The sequence below is a fragment of the Schistocerca serialis genome, chromosome 2, assembly GCF_023864345.2.
Source record: "Schistocerca serialis cubense isolate TAMUIC-IGC-003099 chromosome 2, iqSchSeri2.2, whole genome shotgun sequence".
NCBI lineage: Eukaryota > Metazoa > Arthropoda > Insecta > Orthoptera > Acrididae > Schistocerca > Schistocerca serialis.
The window spans coordinates 551,449,274-551,475,485 of record NC_064639.1 but is presented as its reverse complement, the minus strand read 5'-3'; the positions used below and the strand labels follow the sequence as shown (position 1 = coordinate 551,475,485).

Below are 26,212 nucleotides of genomic sequence, written 5' to 3'. Positions count from 1 at the left end.
GGCTCCTTGTGCCTGCAACAGTTTTAACCCGTTCTAGTCTGCTTTTTAGCAACTCTTTGACTGATTTCACCTCATCTCTCGAAACGTAGAATGATTGTATGCCAGAGATATTTTTCTGTATCCAGGTTTATAATTGAAGAGGTGTTACAATGTGACCTTCTGTAGGGTGCTGCAGACTAGCTTGTGATGCCATGCGCTTAATGGTAGCACCAATACCATCACATACATTTTTACTATGACTTGTTTTGACTGGAATACTCTCTTTCAAATTCTAAAGGTGTCAGGGGTAAAATACAGGGAGCGAAAGGCTATTTACAATTTGTACAGAAACCAGATGGCAGTTATAAGAGTCGAGGGACATGAAAGGGAAGCAGTGGTTGGGAAGGGAGTAAGACAGGGTTGTAGCCTCTCCCCGATGTTGTTCAATCTGTATATTGAGCAAGCAGTAAAGGAAACAAAAGAAAAGTTCGGAGTAGGTATTAAAATTCATGGAGAAGAAATAAAAACTTTGAGGTTCGCCGATGACATTGTAATTCTGTCAGAGACAGCAAAGGACTTGGAAGAGCAGTTGAATGGAATGGACAGTGTCTTGAAAGGAGGATATAAGATGAACATCAACAAAAGCAAAACGAGGATAATGGAATGTAGTCTAATTAAGTCGGGTGATGCTGAGGGAATTAGATTAGGAAATGAGGCACTTAAAGTAGTAAAGGAGTTTTGCTATTTGGGGAGCAAAATAACTGATGATGGTCGAAGTAGAGAGGATATAAAATGTAGGCTGGCAATGGCAAGGAAAGCGTTTCTGAAGAAGAGAAATTTGTTAACATCCAGTATTGATTTAAGTGTCAGGAAGTCATTTCTGAAAGTATTCGTATGGAGTGTAGCCATGTATGGAAGTGAAACATGGACGATAAATAGTTTGGACAAGAAGAGAATAGAAGCTTTCTAAATGTGGTGCTACAGAAGAATGCTGAAGATTAGATGGGTAGATCACATAACTAATGAGGAAGTATTGAATAGGATTGGGGAGAAGAGAAGTTTGTTGCACAACTTGACCAGAAGAAGGGATCGGTTGGTAGGACATGTTCTGAGGCATCAAGGGATCACCAATTTAGTATTGGAGGGCAGCGTGGAGGGTAAAAATCGTAGGGGGAGACCAAGAGATGAATACACTAAGCAGATTCAGAAGGATGTAGGTTGCAGTAGGTACTGGGAGATGAAAAAGTTTGCACAGGATAGAGTAGCATGGAGAGCTGCATCAAACCAGTCTCAGGACTGAAGACCACAACAACAACAACAACAAACAACATGACTTGTTGCGAAAAAATTCCATTCTGCGTGAATCTGAAAATCGTGGTAATGCGTGCATAATTTTTTGAGATTTTTACAGTTTTTGTACCGACTAGCTGCCTCATCACTGAAGTGTTTCGCAAAATGTATGTGAGGCAACTTGTTTTTCACATATGCCATGATAGTGCGAATGTGGGCATGAACTGCAATGGCATCATGAATTAAACAGTCACTAAAAACGCACAGGTTCATGACAGACACATCACCTGATTCACCTCTATAGTAAATCGCAAATGGCTGGAGAGTTGCTTGACTGTTGTCCCAATGTTATCCTTGGGTGGCATCTTGAACTGTAAATGCGTAATTTTCAGAAAAGTCTAGTATTACTGTAATTTCATCTTGTTTCGAATTATCCTTACAAAACTGGAGATAAGCCGATTGTGCTGTTGCTGTGAAGCTGTGTGTGGTCAGTTTGTCCGTTTTTTTGACAACACATTTCAACAAAATCTTCCACTGTACTTTGCTTTGTTTCAAGACCTGTGCAATCCATGTGTGTCCATTGTTTATAAGAAACAAGTTCATCGTCATCCATAAGGAGTTCACCATACAGTTTGTTTTTCATGAGTCCTGCAAGATTTGCCTTACCAGGACACTTTTCACACGTGTGTATCATGCACTGGTAGGAACTGATGTCACACATAGCAGCTTCATTGCACCTTTGTAATCTAGACCAGAATCCTTTATAGCAGCAAACATCAGCTTATTATTTTGATGGGTGTGCCCCTTGCACAAGCCATTTTGGCCGAAGATTGAAAAAAGATGATAAGCCTACTTTGGTATAGGGATACTTTTCCTTGAATTCTAAACATAGTTCCGATATGTTGCATAACAACAGTCTTTTTTCACCATTAACATAGTCTTTTTTTCCGGGCATTATTCGGCTGTAGTCATTATTTTCATAAAACTCCGACACTAGCACCTTTATTTCTGAACTCAATTGCTTACCCTGAGCCTGCTGAAGTTGTGGAACCACTCCTTGGGTTGCTTTTATTTTCCTAGCTTGCTTTACCATATATGTAGAAACATTGAATTCCTTTGCAGTGTAGTCAATAGACCAGCTGGAAGGCGCAAGGGTAAGAATAGCTACTTTTTTCTGCCGTGTGGATATAGCACATTTTCCGTCCAAATCATGCACAATTTTGTCCAGTTCAGAGCATTTCTGGCATGATTTCTGTTCCTTTGGAGCAGATAGTTCTTTCTCTTCCACCATTAGCGTGTCAGCTATTTTGTGTTTTAATTCAATTTGAGCTTCTTGTAGTTTTCTTCTACCATAGCTGGACCTGTCTCTTTTCCCAACTTTGTGTGTCTTCACGGGAGACAAACCAAGAGCAGTCACTGAAGTATTTAATTGCTCACCCGGTGTGGTTGTAGGTGGCTGATACTCTTCGTCACTGTCGTGTAAATTATCAGAATATTCTTCATTTTTTAACAGTGTACCACACCTGGAACGTAACTTTTGTCCTGGTTTAATGTTAAGTCCCACGCACTGATTCACTTTCAATACTGATTTTATATCAATTTCTCTGAGGCTACAGTTCACTGTCTTCTTATGAATCCAAAATGGATCAAAACAACTTCTTTGTAGGAAAGAATACTTATCCAGAAAAACTTTCATATGATGATAACAAACACTAAAGTTTCCTGGAACTGTACTTCTTGTGCCCACGGGGTGTATCTCGGATCCCCATAGCAACAAATCTTGGTCCGATTCATCCAGATCATACAGTACAAAACGAATGCCACATTTTGTTCCATATGTTGTTTTATGACATTCAGATGCTTGTGCTCTACCAATACTGCAACTTGGTGAACGAAAGCACCACTAGTACACTCTTCTGCCTCCATACTGACTTTCCACGATGGTACTGACCAGTCTGAACTAGAATCTTAAAAATATGAATAACCTGTAACTGTTGCTTGTTTCCTTTGTTGTTCCTGCCTAAAAATGACTAATTCTGTCCCTGAAAACTACCATTGTTTAACTTTCTGTTGCCTAATGGTTTCCAACAATTGCTGCAGCTTTATGTGAAACAAGCTGTCTGCATCATCATTATTACTTGCTAAATCGTGTTAAAAGAAACGTAACCAAATACATCTTTGTCAGCTTTTATTGTACACAAATGCCTTGCAATAACAAGTTGAAATTTTGCCACATAGTATATTATGGTCTACTTATGCAGTGTTTGAAATTTGGCTTGGATATCACTTGTCCCTTATGTGCTACCACACTTAGAAAATCCATGTTTTTCAGGTAATTTTTCAAATTTTTGTATTTTCGTGTGCATGTAACTCTGTTTGTGTGACTGATGTGGGCAAGATGAGTTCTGTGTGTGTTTAGGCCACATTAAGCTTATCACAAAAAACCCCTTTTTGAATGAATTATATTTGGCATAGAGGGCACCTACAATATGTACCTTTTAACATATTACATTTTTTTAGTCACATTTTGGAATTTTTTTATTTTCCCTCAAAAATATGTTGTTGGTGTTTTGATTCATAGAGTGTGTTCTATAAGTGGATGTTACTGGGTTGTAAAAATTTCACTGGGCTGTGCGGAATAGTTCCAAAGTTATTAAGACCTGAAGTTGGGTCTGAAGATAAATTGCCAGATGCGGGTTGCCGTTTCCAGGTCACGCCACCTTCTTTCACAAGCCGTAATTCTGGAACTAATTAGCAGGGGAACTTAGAAATTTTGTACATGAGTGTTCCACACTTGGTAGCATTGTTGTGCTAAATTTCAGCTGAATCTGAGACTGTCAGCTGGAACATTTTCTCAAATTGGTTGAATTGACATGGAATGAGCCAGCTGTGTGTCACAGGGCTGTGTCCTATGCAAAGACGAGTGAGAAGGATCTGCTGGCTGGAAGGAGGCACACCACGGCTGTATTGTGGACTTACTAGGTGCAGCTTATTGTCTGTCACTTTCAGCCTTTCTTCTTCCCATTGGTGCATGGCTCTGTCTCTCAACAGTGAGGCAAGATACACTGAAGTGTCTAAGGATCAAGGCTCACCTTGCTGGCTGCTACATCCACCATTTCATTCCCCTAAATACCCATGTATCCTGACACCCAGTAGAAAGCCACCTCCTTCCCCAGCCTTTGTTGGCGGAGAAGGGCTTTCCAGATATTGCGACTACTTTATCTGCTGGTTAAAAGCATTGGAGATGAAGGGCATTCAGGGAGTTGGAACAGACGAGGAACTTAGCACTTGCTGCACATCTCATTTGCTCCATTTCCTCCAAGATAGTGTATAACTCACCATTGAAGATGGTGAAATCTTTTTTGTTATGACAAACTGTCATATTTGGCTCACTTCTACCATACACATTTTAAAAATGTCTATTTAGTTAGTTAATAGTGCCCTGCTTAATCCACCACATCAACAACACAAAGTTACCGATCTTTATAAAAAGACTATGCATCTTCCATACTACAGTATGGTTGCTAAACATTAAAACAATATACATACACAAAACAAATAATAATTCATCAAATACTGTAAAAATATTTTCCATAGCAGTAAGTAAGTTAGAGAAGTCGATATTACACATTAACACTTTAAATGCGAACATTTCCGGTCAGCCTTTACTGTTACTTTTGCTGATATCTTGTGAAACAAGTAGATCACTGTTACCAGGCACTTTTTATTTATTTCCACAGTGCATTTCAAAGGTTTAATTACACCTATTAATATGACATGTGTTGGGTTATGACTTTGGGGTAACATAGTACTGTCAGTTCTAGTGTCAGATTCCACCTGTCAGCTTTGACATCAGGTGTGATCTAATGAGTTCATGATGTGAAGGATGTAAGTGGCCTGTTATTAAATGTTATCTGTGGTTGTCTTTCTAACTCTTGTGAACTATGCTGTTTACTCCAAATATGTTGCGATTTCGAAGGATGTGGTTAGGCAGGAACCCAAGCTCACAGCCTGAGTTGCTGCGAGTGAATCAAGTAGCAATTTTTATGTATAATCTTGCTTCTCATAAATGTGTTACTTAAACACTTACATGTAACACCTAACAGATATGACTAACAAACCCACAGCTCTGCCATAACCAACATTTTGCACTCCTTCTGTCACTTCCACCTCAGAACCACAGCCAAAATGGTTCTGTATGTACAAATTTTTCCACTGTTGGCAACATAATTATTACACTTAATATTTTCAACATGATACCTGATTACATAAGAGGGTACAAAGTATAAGCTATAAAAACATGACAGGAAAGGATTTGTGTACCACTTGAAATATTTACAGTAACATATCTATTCATCTGCACAAAGATCTCCACTGTACTTTAGGATTTGCTTCGAAATAATGTTGTATTTTTGTTTTGCTGTTTTGTCTTTGCACTTAGAAATAGTGTTTCTGCTTTGCTGTATGTTCTTTGTACTATTAATTTCTTTACAAGTATGGTGTTGTATATGTGATTTATGATGACAGAGATATGAGCCTGTGGCCACTACATGTATTTTATTTTAGATATTTTGTAAGGGGCGATCAGAAAGTTTCTGTTCAAAGGCCTTATGGTCCAGAATTGATACGCCAATCAGGCAAAATTGCCATGAGCGTATAAGCAGTCATCCCACCAACACACCAGATTGAACATACCCATTTGGTAAAACATCATGTCCTGCTGTCTGAAGTTCGTAACTGCCTACTGCGTATCTTTGTCCGACTGGAATTGTTGACCCTTAAAGGTGTTTTTTAGGGTACTTATGGTGTGATAATCCCATGGGGAGAGATCAGGACTATAGAGCGGGCACTCAGATGTTGCCACTATAGATGGCATAACTTCTGCTTTACAACATTTGCGATATGGGGATGTGTGTTGCCATGAAACAGCAGCAGCAACTCCCCTTCTGACACTTTCCCGGACATTTCGCCTTGCACATTGTAATTTCACCAGCATTATGAAATACTTATTCCCAGTGAGGGAGAAACAGGTTGCCTTGAAATCAATAAGCAATGGGCCTCGGTAATCAAAGAACAGGGTGAGCACCGGCTTTCCGGAAGATGGCTGGTTCGTGAACATGTTGGGATGATGAGACACCTGCACATTCTTCATTCTCCAGTGGATGTCTACTGCTGTTTGTCCTTCAACAGACAAGAAAGGAATAATAGCATTTTGGTCCTGTTTGTACACATTTGGTAATGATGTCACTATAGCTCATGTTTTCACATTTACTGCATGCATGTCAGGAAGACATGCATGCCACACTAATTGCTTGCCTACATGTCGGTGCTTATATATTGTATCGGAGCTCCAATATGTTGCATATATGGTGCAGAAACGCCCTCAAACAGAAAATTTTTAGTTGACCATATACTTTTACTTTCAGTCTTCTGTCAAAGAGTTTCACAGATCCATATTCAGAAATAGTTTTTTTTTTTTGCTAGATAGTTCCATAGGTTACCTCAGATAGTTCCATAGGTTACCTCAGAGTTGTAACACAACACACATGTGTATTAGTACACACAAAACTACTGATTATGGAGGTGAAAACTTTTGAAATGAAATGCATTGTGGAGATAATAAACAGTGACTCGTAACAGTAAACTTGTTGTTCCACTTCATGCATTGGCACTATGATCATCAGAATGACAGTGTTTTAACTCAGAATGACATACCATAATCAGTAACTAAGTGATACTCATAAGTGGGAAAAAAATGGGTACTTTTTTTTTTAAACTCCTCATACCTAATCATTGTTCCATTTTGACATCTCATAATGCTAACTGACCAACATATGTGTATGGAAATGTTCAAACTTGAGCATGAATTGTTGCTGTAGTGATTACATGGTGTATATGACTGTCCATTCGATAAAACAATTGTTTGGCCTGTGACTTCATTCTGATAAAGTTATATAATGTAATTTTTGAACCAACTTATTTGGTGGTTGAGTAGCCTAGGCTGAAATAGTCACCAAGAATCTGAGATCAAAAATAAAATTTCATATAATGAAAGGACCCTCACAGGAGTGTGGTATTTTATGTAAGTGTTGTATTTCCGTGTCTGATACAGATGTTTGTATTTAATTCATTATGACATGGGAAGTTGCAGATGTGGAATTTTTAATGTAATTGTGAGAAAAAATAAGGCTGCCATCCTTGGAATATTGCCCAAAGCACTGTGAACTTCAGTTGTTGTATCACATTTGCCACATGTGAAAAAAGTTTTGGGATTTCTTGTGTAGTAAAATCTGCCCTGTTTTCATTATTGGATAGCTAAACCTATAATTATGAAGCAGGACTCTGAAAATTCAATTTAATGAAGAATGAAAGAAAGTAGGGTCGTATATGTAAATGTACAACCATTTATTGTTGTTATTTGATAGATTTCTGCAATAGTGACTAGTGCCTGGTGACTTCCTACCCTTTTTCCCTGGCGTAAATCTTTATTCTGTTGTCTACAGCTCCCAACTGAGTAAATTAAAATGAGTGATTATTAGCCTACATTATGAACGCACTTACACCTATATTGAAGTAAATAACAGATACTGATTAGTTAGTTCATAAAGAATATGTGCCAGATAGTTTATGAATTATATGTTATTAATAATTCTACAGTTTGATTTTTAATATTGCCATGTAAAATAAAGAATTTGAAAGATTGATATGCATTTGCTCAGACTCTGGTGTTGAATTGTTTGCAGCTTATCAACATAGGATCACAGTATAATTATGGTAATGAAGATCATGCAGAATTTTTGTGTGTCGTGTCGAGGGAATATGGAGCCTCTCTGAACTCTCAAGGGACTGAACCAACAGACAGGGCAAAGGTAAATATGTTATATCTTGATGTTTCATTGTGTGCTTCTTTAAAAATAAAACTACTCAAAACAAGTATAGTGATGAGGGCGAGAAATTGTTAAATGGGCTTTTAAGTTAATTTCTTCTTTTCATTTCATTTTCATTGGTCCAAGTTTTTCTGAGATAATTAACTTGAGGCATATTTCATAAAGGCATCCTGTACTGTATCTTGAGTGTTTTTATGGGAATAATGATTCCCCCACCCGTGATAAGTTGTTTCCTGATTGTGAACAAGTTTTGTTTGTTTTCATGATTTATGCAGTAAGTGGCATCATTATATTGTATGGATAATTTACTCACCAGCTATTGGCTGGAAATCTATGGAAATCATTCATTCAGTCTTCAGATACTCCCAGCAATTTGGGACAGTTGTCAAAATATATCTTTTACAGAGCATAACATTCACTGTCAAAAGTATATATATGATATGAATAATTTAGTAGTAACAACAATATAGAAAATGACAGATTGCTACATACCGTGAAGAAGACACGTTAAATTGCAGATGAACACAATTAAAAGAGACTTAAATCAAGCCTTTGGCGACTGCCTTCATCAGTAAAAGAGACACACATACGCTATCCATACACACAAGCAAACACACCTCAAGCACACAATACCACCAACTCCAGTATCTCTCTGTTGTTTAATTTAGGTGTACTGATGACAACTCACTGAATAGCAGAAGCTTTGAGTAATTGGCAGGTGTAGACAAAAGAGAGAGAGAGAGAGAGAGAGAGAGAGAGAGAGAGAGAGAGAGAGAGAGAGAGAGATTATATTAGTTATATAGTGCCTCTTCAGAGTAGGTAGGTGTTTCTCAGAATCATGTTGTGCATGAGCAGATATTTCCTCTTGCAAAGTTACTTTCATCACTGTTCATCTTGAAGGAGCCTGTTGTCCCTCGGCATGACTTTCTGCTTGCAAATAAACTTAGCAATCTTACAAAATGTCCGTGCTCCTACTTGTGACAGATTATTGTATAGTTTTAAATTGCAAGTATCATTAGTCTGCTGGATGACATAGGGGTACGCGTCACTCCTGTGGAGTGGTATGTATCACCACCAATGCTGTAGCTCAGGGAAGACCTTCATTTTCAAAAATAACTGTTTCTTGGTGCAGTAGAGTTTATTTTGTAACTGAACTATTCATCCATCCATCCATCCATGATGTTCCGTAGTACCTATCAAGGAGGAGAACTTCAGGGATGTGGAACGAGACAATATATGCATTAACAAAAGATGAGGAAATTATAGGAACTTAACCTGTGTACTGCACTAACAATAAACTCTCAGTAGACAGGCAATACTATTCATGATTATGCCATCTAAATGTGATTGAGGAAATTAGAAAGAAAGCTACTGCTTTGAAAAAAGCTGCAGCCTCCTCAGTTACAGTATAGATCTATTTATCTGCTATTAGTAGCTTAATATTAACATTTACTTGATTATAATTATACTTTTCAAACAAAATATGTACATAATCAGTAGTTACTGAAACCCTTATACTGAATCCTTGTTTCAGTGTTCTGCCTGTAGACTATGGGTCCAGGGTTTAGTACCTGCTTAGGCTCGAGATTTTCTCTCCTTGTGAATTGGGTGTTTGTGTTGACCTAATCATTTACTCTCACGTTCGTCACGAAGATGCATAAGTCGTTGTAGTGCCAGGAAATAGAAAGACTTGCAGGAGGCAGCCTAACAACCTGAGACATGATTTCCCTGCCGATAATGCCCTGTTATCATTTCATTTTCCTTTGTACATCACATTACTGCTTGTCATATAGTTTTACAATGAACTTCTCAAGCCCTGTATCTACATAACAATAATACAGAAAGGACAGATTCCTACCTATCACATAGATGAGGTGTCGAGTTACAGACAGGCACACGAAAAAGGTAAGAGTGCTATAAGCATTGGGACAAAGTCCTTTTTCCGATGTACAAAGCATGTGCACATTCACACAAAACATATCTCTCTCCCTCTCCCACCCACCCACCACCACAATCTCTGGGTGCTGGAGCTGGAGTGTGAGTGTGACTGTGACTGTGTCTAATATGAGCAGCAAGCTGCAAAATGAGAAGGGGTTGAAATCTTGACGGAGAATGTGATGCTCCATCTGGATTCTTCCTATCCACACTAGCTGTTATGAATTGTGAAGGTGGGAACTCTCCCTCCAACACATCCTTTGTTCCTGTTACACTCCCCACAGGCCCCCCCTCCCCTTGCCACAACCTACACTAGTCCCTGTCCTCCACCCACCTATCCCCTACCCTGCTCCCACTCCTACTAGTCTTGTTTACCCTGCTGCACCATCCTGCTCCCTTTCCCCCAAGCACAGACTCCTGACACTGCACCTAGCAGTTCCATCCTGACCCTATCACATTCCTGCATGCTCCCACAGGCAGTGCAGCATCTTCCCCTGCTCATAACCTGTTATCCCCATCCCCTCCCCACACCCCATGCCACCTTCTTAGGTCCGCCATCCACCACACCAAATTTCTGCTCACATTAGACACAGTTGCAGTCAGTCAGATTCCAGCACCTGGGAACAGTGGCTGTGTGTGTGTGTGTGTGTGTATGTGTGTGTGTGTGTGTGTGTTTGTTTCTGTTTTAAGCTTAATATTTTAGCAGTCATTTTCATGACTCAGTGTTTCTTCTATGTGGTTAGTAGCACTCTAGCCTTTCAATATTGTTGTTATTCATCCAGGACTTTGCTGGATCTGTATGATCAGATAATCTGTTCTCAATTTTCTAATTTTTCTTTGAATTGGTAGAGATTTTCAATTTTTCGCCTCTTCCCCCTCCCTCCCTCCCTCCCTCCCTCCCTCCCTCTCTCCCTCCCATTTGCCCACAGCACTTTTGTGTTGCCCACAGCACTTTTGTGGGTATGTGTGTGGCACAAATGGGGCCCCTAGTTATTGCAGCATTTCTTCTCTCCCAGGCTGCTTTCCCTTCCCCATACGCACTCCGCCCATCCTAGATTCTTCTCCTCCAGCTCCTCCCCCCCCCCCCCCCCCTTTTCCCTCGGTGTTTCCCTTTATGATTGCATTGGTTGTGCTATTCCTTTTCAGTTTTGTGTCTTCTGTTTCCACTATCTCCCTTGTTCAGCTTTTTCTGATCCTCCTTGGGGTTTGATCACCCTTTCTAAACTCTGTTTCTGTAGCGTGAGCCATTTGGGGAAGAATCCCTCAGTAATCTCTCCAGTGTGGGTTTCTCCCCCTCCCCACCACACCAATCCCCATTCCGGCTGGTACCAGAGTGGAAGATCTGCACATGAAGTGTGCTAAGCTCCATACTTCTGGCTACTCTTCCATGGCCTTATATTCAGGTAGGAATTGTTCTGTCTCTGATCCTACTTTTTCTTCCTTGGCCAACCCCTGGGATGAAAGCCAGGCCAGCTGGCTTGTTCCAGCAGAGATAAGGAGACTGGCCACTACCTAACCCACTGTTTTTCAATGCAGTCTGGTTCCCTACTGATTAAAACCTCTTCTGCTAGTCACTTGGTTTCCATTTGTGCTTGTGAGTGCTTGGGAGACATCCAAGAGAGCATTACTCCTCACCAGCCCTTAAAATATGACTCCGGGCATTATTTTCTGCAGGGACCTCCATCGTCGATCTGATGAGGAACTGGAGATTAATCTAGAATGGCACAGTATTCATTTTGTCTGCCGAGTCCGCCCAGAAACGGGCCTGCCCTTTGCAAGCCTTCAGTGTGGTATCAGTTTGGTCCATGAAGAGATTATTAGTTTCTGGGTTCCTCATCATGTTGTGCTGGATGCAATAGCCGTTCGGACTCATTTAGACTCTTCGTTAACAATGCATAATCTATATCTTCCCCCCACCCCCCACCCCACACCCCCGTACCCCACCCCACCCCACCCCACTGGCCTCCTACGATTCCTGCTCTTCCTGCCCTCCTTTGATAGCTCCCTCTCCCCTTACTTCTCATTGGGAATTTTAACACTCATAACCCTCTGCCCAAGGTAGGATTGTTGAAGACTTGCTGACAGGGGTTGATCTTTGCCTCCTCAACACTGAAGCCTCGACACAATTGAGTGTGCCATATGGCATTTTCTCAGCCATTGATATTTCGATCTGTAGCCTTGAATACTTCCTCTTCATTCGGCGGGGAATTCGTCACTATTTATGTGACAGCAATCATTTTCCGATTGTCTTATCTTTTCTTCACCACCACTCACCTGGATGTCATCCCATGTAGGCCTTTGCTGACGCAGATTGGAATGCCTAATACCTTTTGCTCGGCTGCCATCCCAACCACTGCACCACATGATAGCACTGATGAATCCGTATAGAGTTTGACCACAGCTATCCTTTCGGCAGCACTTTGGTAATTCCTTCTTCCATGGGTTCTCTCCTTTGGTTGACTCCCAAAATTGCTGCAGCTATTAAAGACCGCTGTCAAGCTCTCCAGTGCTGCAAACAGCATCCATCCATCTCTCAACCACCACCTGACCTTTAAATGGCTTCGTGCCCTGATCTGTTACCTTGTTAAGTGCCAGGAAGGGATTTGTTGGGGAAGATATTCACTGCTTTAGGACCACATTCATCCTCTTTCCAGATATGGGCAAAGATCAGGGGCATTTTTGGTTGCTGTCTTCCTATAAGTGTACCGGGAAGTTCCCTGAATGAAGTAATCCTCACCAGCCTTGGCTCTGTTGCTGAGCATTTTGCTTGGTGTTTTGCCCAGGCCTTAGCATTGATCCACTATCTGCTGAAGTTCTGTCTTCTCAAACACCGTCTGGAACAACTATCTTTATCTTTCATTCCTTGCTGACTGGAGCCTTACAGTGCCCCATTTAGTGAGTGGAAATTCATCAGTGTCCTTGCTCTCTGCCCTGACGTGGCTCCTGGACCGCACCAGGTGCGCAACCAAATGCTTCAACACTTACTGGTGGCTAGCCAATTTCATATAGTGTCCATCTCAGCCGTCTCTGGTGTGAGGGGGGATTTGCTTCCCAGTCACGAGAAAGTGCCGTTATTCCAGTTTTGAAACCAGGTAAACCGCCTCTACAAATGGACTGCTGTTGTCTGATCATTTTAACCAATGTCCTCTGCAAGTTACTTGAACATATGGTGAGTTGAAGGCTGTTATTGGATCCTGGGACCTTCTGACTTTGATCTGGGATGGTTTTTGCTGAGACCATTGTACTGCAGATAATTTATTCCTCCTGGAATCTACTATCCGAACGGTTTTTGCCAATACTAGCACCTTATTGCAGTCTTCTTTGCTCTACATAAAGCTTATGATAACACATGGTGCCACCACATCCTTGCCACCTTACAGGCCTCTGCAGCTCACACCTAATTTTTATCCGGTACTTTCTTTCATGTTACACCTTTCAGGTACAGGTTGGTGCCTTCCGAAGTACCTCTCATTTGTAGGCGAATGGGGTTCTGCAGGGTTCTGGTTTGAGTGTCCCCTCACGTTTTAGTGGCTATCAATAATGGTGGCACTTCTGAAGCCTACATTGTCCCCCTCTTTGTTCATATGCTGATATTATTTTTGCATTTATTTTTATTTGTCTGTGGTGGGTGTTGCTGAACGCAGACTGTAGGTAGCAATATGCCAAGTGCAATCATGGACACCACTCTTGGCATCCATTTTTTTTGTTGCCAAGACATGTGTTATGCATTTCTGTCATCACTGATCAGTCCATGTCTATTCGGAACTGTGCCTTAATGGCCAGTCCCTTGATGTGGTGGACTCTCATTGTTTTTTGGGACTAGTCTGTGGTGCCTGGCTGACGTGGCTTCCTCATCTTTGTCAATTAAAACAGACACATTGGTCACACCTCAGTGTTCTTCAATGCCTTCGCAACACCAACTGGAACATGGGCTGCTTTTTCTCATGGTCCTACACAGCATAGATCCAGTCCCATCTAGATTACAGGAGTCTTCTGCTGGCAATTTTCTGTTGTTTAAATCATATTTATTAAAATCTGTATTTACATTACTAGCTGAGTACCTAGAGTTGTCTGATACATATTTATTCCAATCTTGTATTAGTCTAGCTTCTCCTTCCCTCTTTCTCTATCCACACTCCATCCGTCTACTACTCCCTGTCTCACTGTCCACATGCTCCTCCCCATCTCCCCGTCTCGCTGTCCGTCTGCCCCTCCCTATCACTCCATCCCTGTGTTCGCCCCCTCCCCTCTGTTGCCCCACCCCCTTACTTGCCCTTCTGTCGCCTCCCACTCCCCAGATGGTGGGGAGGCGGCAGGGACAGACAATTCTCTGTGTTGAGAAGAAAAGTAAAACTCCAATTTCAGCATTAAATAAATATCAAATACCAAATTAATAACTTCCTCTCTCAGAATTATGATATTTTTACACAAGAAGAGGGAAAATGCCAAATTTTGTGAAATTTTGTAAAAACCATCAATTTTGCACCATAATGCTAAATATTCCAGACTTCGCATTATTTTTCACTTTATCATTTACGTAAATTTTCCTTTCTCTAGATATAGGTCTATAAATATATGTGATTCGCTTATCTTCAGTTTTGTAGTTGGTTATTATTATAGCACATTTAACTCTATCAGGAAAGTTGCCCATAGTCATTGGTTGATTACAAAGATAGCTTAAAGGTAATCCTATCAAGTCTGCACAAGATCTTATTATTTTACCAGGAACACCACGATAGCCAGCAGAATTTCTACTTTCTAATGACATTATGAATTTTCTAATTTCCTTAGGTGTTTCTTTCTTAAAACTATTGTCTCTCTGTGGTGCATACGGTGTCTGCACAAAGAAATAAGCGTTTGTTTGTTTATTACTGGTGCAATGTTTGCTGCCACTGTGAGGAAGGAATCATTGAATCTGGTGGCCAATGATTTGAAAGTGTTGTTATTTCTGTGTAACTGGGTCAGACTGTGAGGGACTGATCTTCAAATCTCCTGAGTTATGCAGGCCTGCATCATTGTCAGACTCAAAGCTTGAGTCTGCTTATAATGTTCTGTTATTTTTGATGCTCCACAGAGGCTTTCTGTTTCTCTCTCCAGTACAAACATTTAAAACACCAGAGCACACTAATACGGAGATCTCATAGTCTCGAAATAAAGGAGACCTCAGTGCAGGGTCATTGTATTTTAACCTGACCCCAAAAAAAACCATGCATTTTTTTGATTAAAAAGAAGCCCAAAAACCCAATAAAACCTCATTGTATTATGAAAATTTGTTTAAAATACAAAGTATTACATAGTTAGCCTTACACAAATAGCCACTATATTAATTGAAATCAACTATTTACTGTTGCAAGAATTTGTTTCATTAATATTTTGTTTTAACTTTCTTGCAGTATAAGAAACACAGTTAAATGACATTTACACTTGCAGAAAAAAAAGAACTCTAACTTGGTGTAGAATCATAATTACTGTAAAGTACAATTTATGTTCCACAAAATTTTGGGAGAACTGCCGCATGTTTGTAACTTCCTGCCACAGTATTTTGGTGCAGAGTCTTCTGGCCATCTTTAGGTGATACTGGTGAAAATGCACTGAGCTCTGGTATTTAAGGCCCTGCTGCCACATGTGTGGTGGATTCATTTGGCATTACGCGTGCACTGCTTGAGAGTGTTCGATTCTGATGTGCCTCACACCCTCTTTGGTGAAAACTTGCTGCATCAATATCAATTTGATTGTCTTCCCACGGTTCCATAACAGAACTATGCTGGCTACAGATCTCCTGAAGATGGCCAGAAGACTGCACCAAAATATTGTGGCAGGAAGTTACAAACATCCAGCAGTTCTCCTGAAATTTTGTGAAACAGTATGTACACCGAGAAAGTTTTAAATCTCACATCAAGTACAATTTAGTTTAAATACCAAAATTTTTAATCTTCACTAACTTATCAGTTCTTCTCTCTCCTAAATTATTTCTTAATTTTGACCAAACAAGCCCTAGGTGGGTAAAGATTCGATCTGTGGATGCAGTGCTGGCAGGGCAAGAAATGAGGCACAATAAAGTAGTTGTAAGAATAGGTTAATATTTTTAATAAATTCATAATAGGAAATTAAATTGAACTATTTAGTCATCAATATGAAAACAATCTGATAAAACCCAGTTTTACCCACTGGGTGTCTTTTTTATTACCCAGGTTTCTCTCAGCCCTGTCTCAGTGGGAAACAGCTAAAATGTACTCATCTTTGTTGAATATTATGTGGGACAAGTGACCAGTGGTTGAGCTATAGAGGAGCTCAAAGAACGTACTTCAACATTGCTCACTATCATTACCCCAAAGATATAAATATAAGGCAATCCACAAACCAAGAGATAGGTGTATATATTTCGCACAAAGTTTCATAATAGTAAAATCTTCTAGTGTTTCACTTGTTTTTACTTCCTGACATAGACTGGTAGTTACGTTAAGATTTCTTGGTCACTGGGGAAACATTCCAGTCACCAGTCTGCACAACAAGAATTGTAGGAGACACATTGTTATAATAAATAACATTCACTGTTGGAGATAATACTGCTATTAAATTAATAAGAAAGATCCAGAATTGTGTAGAAAACTAAAAGTGAAAAAAATTGGAAGTAACTAGAAGCAAACCTGTTACCTTTCTATTCTAATTCACAATGCTACCAATTATGCTGTGGCTTTGACATGGCAGTAGTGCCCTGTTATATGGTATACACTGTGTAAAGGCTATATCTACTGTTGTAATAGTAAGATATTTAACTATGACAAATTGTAACAAAAATGACTCACTTTTGATGGTTCATCATTTGCCGTAACGTTGATACGGTATAATAACCAAAAACATCAAAGACACTCCATGGAAGTATGACAACTCCCAAGTTCTGCTTGTGACATAAACCGATGCTGCATCTCGTTGGTCACATTCCTCACCACGAGGCAAAATGTAACATGCCAGATTCTTCATTTCGTGCTTTGCATTGTTGTGGATTGTGGGATTCCACACTGTGAGAGGATGACTTAACACAAGATCTTCACATATAGGATATAGTTTCATAGTATTTTATATTAAGTAAGAGACTTTATAGGATGCTCTTAAGTGCTTTTAATCAACAAATTTTTGGATTTTTATAGACTTTTCGAATCTTCTATAATTCCAGTATCTATTCAAATTTCTTTACAGGTGTATTTAGGAAGCATGTTTCATAAGTAAATGCCTTTAATTTTTGATGGTTTCAAGCTTTCACTCATTAAGCATTTATTAAAAATCAAGCATAGAGGTCTGTCATCAGTATTTCAGGGAATAAAAGTAGATCTAGTTTCCTGAAACATTTCATTCCATTTTCACTTTATTTGCATACTAAGACATAATGACTACTGTTTGGTGGGTTTGCTGCCATACATAAAGTACCGACGTAGTAACTGGTAGAATTAGTGGTAGTATTCTGGTTACTATGGAAATATAGTAAGACACTGATTGCATATGCAAACAAAGCAATCAAAATGAGGTAATGCCCAATAGGTACGCAACATACCTAATATACTAATGACCTTAACTGACAAAGACTGCTAGGGAAACTGCCATGGGCTGTGCTTACTTGTGGTAGTCTACAGTAGCCTTTGGTTGTTTTACAGCTCTTGTCCCATATGATCAGTATTATCTGTTGTCTTGTTCTTTGACAGATTTAATTTCATACTTATCTTTAAGATACTATGGATTATTTCTGGCTCTGAAACAATACCAGTCTGTAAATTGACAAGTCTTACTTGCCTCTTACCTCTCTTTTATACTGAAGCACAGTAGAAGCACTAGACTATGTGATGTAGAAAAAAATAATATTTAGAATTCTTTATGTTGTGTACTGAACTTCTAAACAGGTACACACTGTAAATAAAACTAAGCAACTTGTTAGATCATCAAACAAAACCAGTCACAAACTGTTACTAATTGATCATACTTGGCTGCTGTTAACTTAAACATAGCTAGTCCATGAGCACAATTGTTGGAAGCCAGTGGAATTTCCCCCTAGATTGGCGGATGAACATTACATTGGCATGTAAACATGAGCTAAAGTTACAGCTATCACCAAGACAAAGGAATGAGTGTTTACAATGATGTGACTGTGAAGGTTTGCAATAGTTTTCAGTCAGTAGGAGCATAGCCCATAAAAGGCAATGTTCTGGGCTTGAGTCTTGCTCCAGCCTACAGTTTTAATCTGTTAGGAAGTTTTAGATTTTATTTCTTTGCGCCACTGAGATCTCTTTTTTTAAATTCACCCAAAACAAGTGAAAGCAATACTATGATTGTTTTGTAAATGCAGTTCTCAATGCGCTGTTTGTAATTATACTGCGCTCTTGTTAAATGCATTGAGCTCAGCTGTGTGACAGTGGGTTAGCAATAAAATATTTTTTTAATGTCATTGTTTTCCTGTCAGTATGTTCAGTTTTTATTTCACTTTTATATTTCAGGGCTTAAGCTTTTATATAAAATTAATATGCCCTTAGTCTACTAGCTTACCCGGAGATCTCGGGTACATTTGGAACTATTGTTACAGATTCATGTACAAAGCATATATATATTTTAGATATCTATAGGATTTGATTCGGTGTGATATCAATCTGGTAGCACAATCAATCACAAACATAGAGATGGTTCAGTACCTTTCTGCAAATTTTGCCCTACAAGAAAGAAAACATGTTCATAAATGTACCATTGTTTTTATACACTGTGCAGTTACATTAATGTGACCACTGGTCAAAAGCCTGAATAACTGCTTTCTGCTGGATGGACCACTGTGAGATGCTCAGGAAGAGTGTCAATGAAATTCTGGAAGGTGCCAACAGGCACATGGAGGCATGCCGACCCCAGTGCTGTGGTGAGCTGTCCTAGGTTTTTTGGTCAGGGCTCCATGGAGTGACTAATGTGACCCAACAGTTTTTCGATTGGATTTAAATCTGGCTAGTTTGGCAGCCAGAGAACTGCAGTAAACTAATCCTGTTGCTCTTTGAACCACGCATGTTCACTGTGAGCCGTATGATATGCTGCATTCTCCTGCTGGTGGATGTCATTGTGTTGAGGAAAAATAAGCTTCACATGGGTTTGGGCATGGTCCCCAAGAATAGATGCATACTTGGTTCGATTCACCGTGCCTACCAGAATTACAAGATAACCCAGGGAATGCCGTGAAAACTTTACCCACACCATAATGCTCCCTTCTCCGGCCTGGACCATTCTGATGATTGTTGCAAGGTTTTTATTTTCAGATGTCTCATGCCAATGGATAGAAAACACATGATTCACCTGAAAAGACCAACTGTCGCCACTCAAGGGATGTCATGTGTCCTGTACATAGCGACATTCACTGAACGATTTTTGAGGAGACACTGTTGGTAGCCCCTTGGTTTGTCTGGGCAGTCATTTGCTCAACAGTTGCATGTCCATTCACCCATACATATCTCTACAGATGTCATTCACGCCTGTCACCTATGGCCCATGGTGCACTGCAATTGCCTCTGTGCCAGTTTTGGATAGTGCCATTATGCCACTCACAGTATACTTTAACCATGGCAGCACATAAACGCCTTCAGGGTGTATGTGCCCTTAGACAACCAGGAAATCCAGAAAAATCAAGGATTTTTTTCATCCAGGAAAAATTTTAGATTTTTTTAAATTCTGGGAATTTGTCATTGTTTTAGTTTTCGGTGTCTGCCAACAGCATAATGTGTCAAAGGCTTTAGGATGAAGACTATGCAATAGTTGAATGTGCATTGGGTTTCTTAAGTCATGGATTGTTTGCCTCTCATTCAAAACTTAACAAGTTGAGGACTAGCCACCCAGAAAAATTTCAGGGCCAGAAGCCCAGACATTTATGCCATTATTTGAAATTTTGATGGCACTTTTGTTTTGGTATATCTAAAGGGTAACACATTGAAAAGCCAAACTTCAAGGTTAATTTTTCATATTTATTTTAGTTCTCTCATAGATTACAAATTATGCAATAACAATGGCAGAAAATATGATTATTGTTAAAAAAATAGTTCAGGTGAGTTCTTGAGCAATTTCACACATAATTGGCTTTTCTATTGAAAAGTAAAAGTGATTGATGGAACATGTATTCAGCCAGGTAGCCCACAAAATGTTCGGTCACAACAGTGAAATCTATGATCATGCTTATCAAAATATCCAGTTGCTGCAATTTAAGCTGTGCTCTTAGGATCCTGCCTAACCACACTCTTAATTTAAACCATTAACTTTCACATGCATGTGTTCGGACTACTTCATAGTGATGTTGCTATTGGCTGACTGCATCACATATCCTATGCTCTGAATATCTGCTGTCATTGAGTGGCGAGACCATGTAACATGAGCTGTGATTGGCTGACAAAAGAGTGCCTAGCAGTGCCGAATTCAGTACTTCGGAAGCTACTGTGCTATATTTGGGGAATTCATATTTATACTTTTGTAATACAAAAATATATAGTGCGCACGTTGCTGCACATCAATAACGGTTCCAAAATACTTTTTTTTTTTTTTTTTCTAAAATGCTGGGAAGTTCTGTGCTGGTGTATAAAATGTGTACCATTCAAGACTGATAAGTTGTATAGTTCCAATGGAAAGTGTGTTGTCACTTAATACAGAAAACAGCATTTTCACCTGGAACAAGGGTATTTTTAACTGGGAAATATCTGGTGTGGTTTTTTGTTGCATCTATACACCCTGAGTTACAAATTGAGATATTCCAGGAATGTTTTCACTCTTGACCTGAGGTGAAAGACGGTGATCATGCCTTTTTGGACGTCAGATAAATTACTCTGTTTCCACATTACGACAACAACTGCACTATTTTCCTTGTCCTCCAGACTATATATGTATCTTCCACTGCTACTGCTGCCAGCTGCTGTCTTGAGTAGTTATTGCACACTGATTTCAAACATTGATGATGTTTGTCACATTAATGTTACTGGACCATGTACTGATCAGCCCAACCCCTGTACATCTTCACAATGAAGATTTTTGCATACATTAATTAAAAGTGTTTAAATATACTGCCAATATAAATTTGAAGTGGTTAGTGGAAGAGGTGCTAACTCACAAGGGTATATTTTGAATTAGTGCATATTATATGGTTGGCAGTCATTAGTATATTCTCAGAATCCTGGAGTTCTTTTACTCTTGCTGCCATTCTCCTTCGCTGCTCTTCTAGTCTTCCTCACCCAATCTCTCTGATTTTGTTTCATGATATAACCAGTATCTTTATATCTTTCAAAAATAGTAACATGAACTAAGCCTTTCAACACCTTTTTGCTTGTAATTTTCTTGTATTTTTTCCCTCAAAATCCGTGCTATGTACTTCTCATTTTAAAGCAGTTTATTTTCAAACATATTTTGAGACTGAAAACTATTCTTGTTTCGGAGTCTTGATGATATTCTCTTGTTGCTTCTACGTATAATGATTTCATTTTTGCTGATCTTCATGTGGATGTTTATTTGCTGTTTTGAATTTACCTTTAAGTAAATTTTAGTAAGTTCTTGTGCCTCTCTTGTAGGTTTTGCAGCAGAAAGGATCACGGATGTGAGATAAACTGCATAAAAGGTTACTGCGAATTGAAAATGAGATCAATTGCACAAGTGGCTCTGTGTTCACCTATGAGGCACCAGACTGAACATTTGAACCCATGAGATTCTCAACACTGAAACATGTTCTTGGAGTGTTAATTTTGGGATGCTTTATGCTTTGCTCTACGCAAATTCAGAATGTGAACTTTATCTACAGAAAGTTATTAGTTGGTTTTCAAGAATGAACTCTTAAGTCAGTTGTTTGAAATGCAGTTGGCCAGGTTAGTAATTGGAATGCTACTGCACTAGGAGAATTGAATGGAATGGAAACACATTCTAAACTGTGTTACGTTTAAAATAAAAATAGATTAATTAAATAATGGTGACTTTCACTGAAATGAAAATTAATGTTACATTTAAACAAAAAATACACATTCAATTTCAAGTAAAAATAGAATATAATAGAAAGCCTGTTACTATAATATAAAATGTAATTGTGTGTTTTTGTTATTTATACCTTTATTTATTGAGAACTGGCACCAGGTGCTCAGCATTTTTGTGTAATTTGATGATATATCGTGTGAAACAATCTAATTTTTACCTTGCTGTAAAATAAATGTACAATTTTGTAAAAAAAAAAATGTTATCTGCAAGAGTTAAATGACCATAAAGACGATTATTTTGTAGTTGGAATGTGAAATGAATTGTGCAGGTTCTGCATGACAAGTTTCAATTTGTCACTACCTGTTATTTAATTATGTTTATACAGAATTTCATTTTCCTTATTAGATGAGGAAATGAAAAATATGAATGGATTCCATTTGAGATATTAATGATCAAGAATTCTTTGTTCATATTGCACTAAGGTTTATAGTGCTAATAGTGAATAAAACTCACTCTGTGTGTGTGTGTGTGTGTGTGTGTGTGTGTGTGTGTGTGTGTGTTGGGGGGGGGGGGGGGGGGCACACGCGCGCGTTGCGTGTGAAGCAAGTTTGCGAAAGGGAGACGTCTACTTGTTTTCTAAATCTATTGTAAATGCTCCTGTTATAAATTAATAAAATGTACCTTTCCTTAACACTTTATGTGGATTATTGATTTAGTCATCAATACATGTGTTGCTCACTTAATTTTTGTTTCAGATTGTGTCATAATTTCAGTTTTCTTCTCAGTACTTCTGAAATAAAATAAACTATAAAAAATACTTGCTGTATATTGTATATACCTTACAATTCATTTTAAAACATGCTGTGCTACTGTTTTGCAAGTAAAGGAGAATATTTGTTTCAGTGCAACGTATTTAGTGAATTACACTGGCTTATGTAACCTGGCTCATTGTTCCTGCAGAAAAATACTATTAATGACTAATGTGTGAGAGGTGCTGGTCAAATTAAAATATTATTATTATTATTATTATTATTATTATTATTATTATTATTGATTTGGTAGAATTTTAGCCATGCTATCATTGATCCCTGAAATAACACCCCATTTAATACTGCAAGTGCAATTAACTATCATTGTTCAATGATGAATGTAAATATTGTGCAAATAACACAGCAATCATATTCACTCATGAGTGATTAATGTTCTGTCCGTAGTATTTTATTTATTTAACCTGGTCCAATTAGGACCTTTAGGACCTTTCTTACATCAGACCACATACAAATGTAATAAACAATATAAATAAGCCACCTACAAAGCATTTTACATTACAGTTTAATTAATGAGTGATTTTGATGTAATTAAGAATAATAAGTGAAAGGATGATTTATCCATATTTACAGGTAACTGAGGCCATTTGAAATAACAGTGCTGACTAGGAAAATAATAATAATAATAATAATAATAATAATAATAATAATAATAGTAGTAGTAGTAGTAGCAAATGGCAATATAATCAGGAACACAGCCAAAAAGTGAAGTATCATGGCATACTGAATTACAGGAAATGTAAATTCAGTTAGACTGCCTCAAGATAAATACTCTGGGATAAAGTATTGTTAACAAGTAAAGGATCCATAAAAAAATGGCATATGTTACTGATGTTTCAAGCAACTAAGCATTTACTGTCGTTCTGAAGCTCGGCACATAATTCTTTTTCTTGTACATTAACATACAAGCTCTGCAAGCCACCATAGGGTGCATGGCGATGGGTACCTTGTACCTGTCATTTCCTTTCTTGCGCCACTTGATGAACGAGCAAGGAAAAAGCATCTGTTTATGTACCTGCATAAGGACCCTAGTTTCTCTCATCCTCATAGTCCTTATGCTATATGTGCATTGGCAGCAACCGAAATGTTCTGCAGTCAGCTTCAAATCATGGTTCTCTTAATTTTCTCAGTAGCGATTCGCAGAAAGATTGTCGTCATCTCTAGAGGGATTCCCATTTGAGTACACGAGGATTGCGTATTGATTGCACCTACTGGTAACAGCTCTGGCAGCATGCATTTGAATTACCCTTAGATCTTCCTTGAATCTGACATGCTGGGGATCCTAAACACTCTAACAGTACTCAAGAATGTATCACACAAGTGTTCTATGAGGGTGTTTGATAAGTCTGGTATATTTCCATGAAAGAGTGGAACACTTTTTTTTGTGCCTTCATGGTTGTTAAACTTAAGTATTCCAAGGATTGTATAGAGAATTTCAACTGTATACAGCACACAGTTCATTGTTTACAGCTGTCTGAATTGGTCAGTGTGTCAACTGTGATTGAAAATTGAGAAAACAGAGTTTCTGGCTGTTATTAAACATTTCATTTGAAGAGTTGGAATGCCACACAGATCAAAACAGAGGTGGATGAAGTTCACATGGACTTTGCATCATCATTGAAGGATGAATGAATGTAAATGTAGTTTGGCAAGCACTGAAGACAAAGTGTGCTCCAGCCATCCAGTTGGTGTCACGACATATGAAACCATTGACAAAATTAATGATAATGGTAATCCCAGACCACAGAATAAAAATTTGTGAGATTGCTGAAACTGTAGGCATCTCAACTGAGTGAGTACATAATATCCTGTTTGGAGAATTGGCTACAAAGAAACTGCATGCAAGGCAGGTGCCGTGATTGCTCACGGTCAGCCAAAGGCCCAGCTGGCACAATATTTCAACACAATGTCTGGCAATGCTTAATCGCAATCTGCAATACTTTTTGTGCTGATTTGTGACTGTTGAGGAAACCTGGATCCATTGTTAAACACCAGAGTCAAAATGACAGTCAACAATGGACAAATGCTGGCAAAAGTGCACCAAAGAAGGCAAAGACCATTTTGTTAGCTGGTAAGATTATGTCCACTGTTTCTTGGGATTTCCAAAGAATAATCTTCATAGATTACATGGAGGGGGGGGACAGAACTAAATTGTACCCCATTATATTTCATTGTTGGATCCTTTGAAACTTGGGTTGGCTGAGAAAAGACCAAGGTTGGCATGCAGGAAAGTGCTCTTTCACTGGGATAATGTACCATCCCATACATCAGTGATAACAATGGTGAAAGTGCATGAATTGAACAATGAATTGGTTGCTTTCCAGCCTATTCATGAGACTTAGCCCCATGTGACTTCTTCCTGTTACATAACTGTAGACCTTGACTTACTGAGAAGAAATTTTAATCAAATGAAAAAGTGATAGTTGGAGTCAATGAATATTTTGAGTAGGTCAGAACCTATTTTTCCCAATGGGACAAAGGTGCAGGATTGCTGGACTAAGTGTATGTCACTCAAAGAAGACTATCGAGAAGTAAGGTGAAGATTTTTTCTTCCTTTTTTTATCAGACTTATCAAAACACCTTCGTATAAGGGGACTCCATTATGTAAAAGCTAAACTTCCCTAAAATTCTCCCAATAAACCAAAGTTGACCATTTGCCTTATCTACTATCATTATTATTTGCTCATTCTTTCTCATATCACTGTGGGACGTTATGCCTAGATATTTACTCGATGTTGCTGTCAAGCAGCACATTTCTAATGCTGTATTTGAACATTGCAGTGTTGCTTTTCTTATGTAGTTCCATTTACTTACATTTTTCTACATTTAGAGGAAGCTGCCATTCATCACACCAATTATAAATTTTGTCTAAGTCATCTTATATCCTACTGCAATCACTCAAATCAATGATGACATGCTCCTGTATACCATACTTTCATCTTCAAATAGCCACAGATTGCTGCTCACTGTGCCGGACATTTCATTTATGTATATCGAGATTTAAAAGCAGTCTTATCACATTTCCCTGCGGCACTCTTCATGATATCCTCGTCTCTGACGAATACTTGCCTCAAAGGCAATGAACTGAGTTCTATTACTTCACAAATTTTTGAGCCACTCAAATGTTTGGGTACCTAATCCATGTGCTCAGACCTTCGTTAACCATCTGCAGTGGGGTACCATGTCAAACACTTAACGGAAATCTAGGAATGTGGAATTTCCTGTTGCTCTTCATCTGTGGTTCGCAGGATATGACATGAGAAACGGACAAGTTTCACTCTTGTGAAAGAGTGATGGTTTGTAAATCCATGCTGATGTGTGGACAGAAGTTTTTCCATC

At 38.8% G+C, this 26,212-nt stretch overlaps 1 protein-coding gene across 1 annotated transcript in view; it reads left to right on the top strand.

The window, feature by feature from the left end:
- Positions 1 to 22,601, top strand: part of LOC126457549 (BTB/POZ domain-containing protein KCTD5) — a 57,843-nt gene extending 35,242 nt beyond the window's left edge. The window contains exons 4-5 of the mRNA XM_050093956.1: positions 8,013 to 8,138; positions 21,653 to 22,601. Coding sequence (XP_049949913.1) covers positions 8,013 to 8,138; positions 21,653 to 21,682 — 156 coding nt within the window. The 3' untranslated portion in view covers positions 21,683 to 22,601. The remainder of the gene's footprint in view (positions 1 to 8,012; positions 8,139 to 21,652) is intronic.
- The last annotated feature ends 3,611 nt before the right edge of the window (positions 22,602 to 26,212 follow it).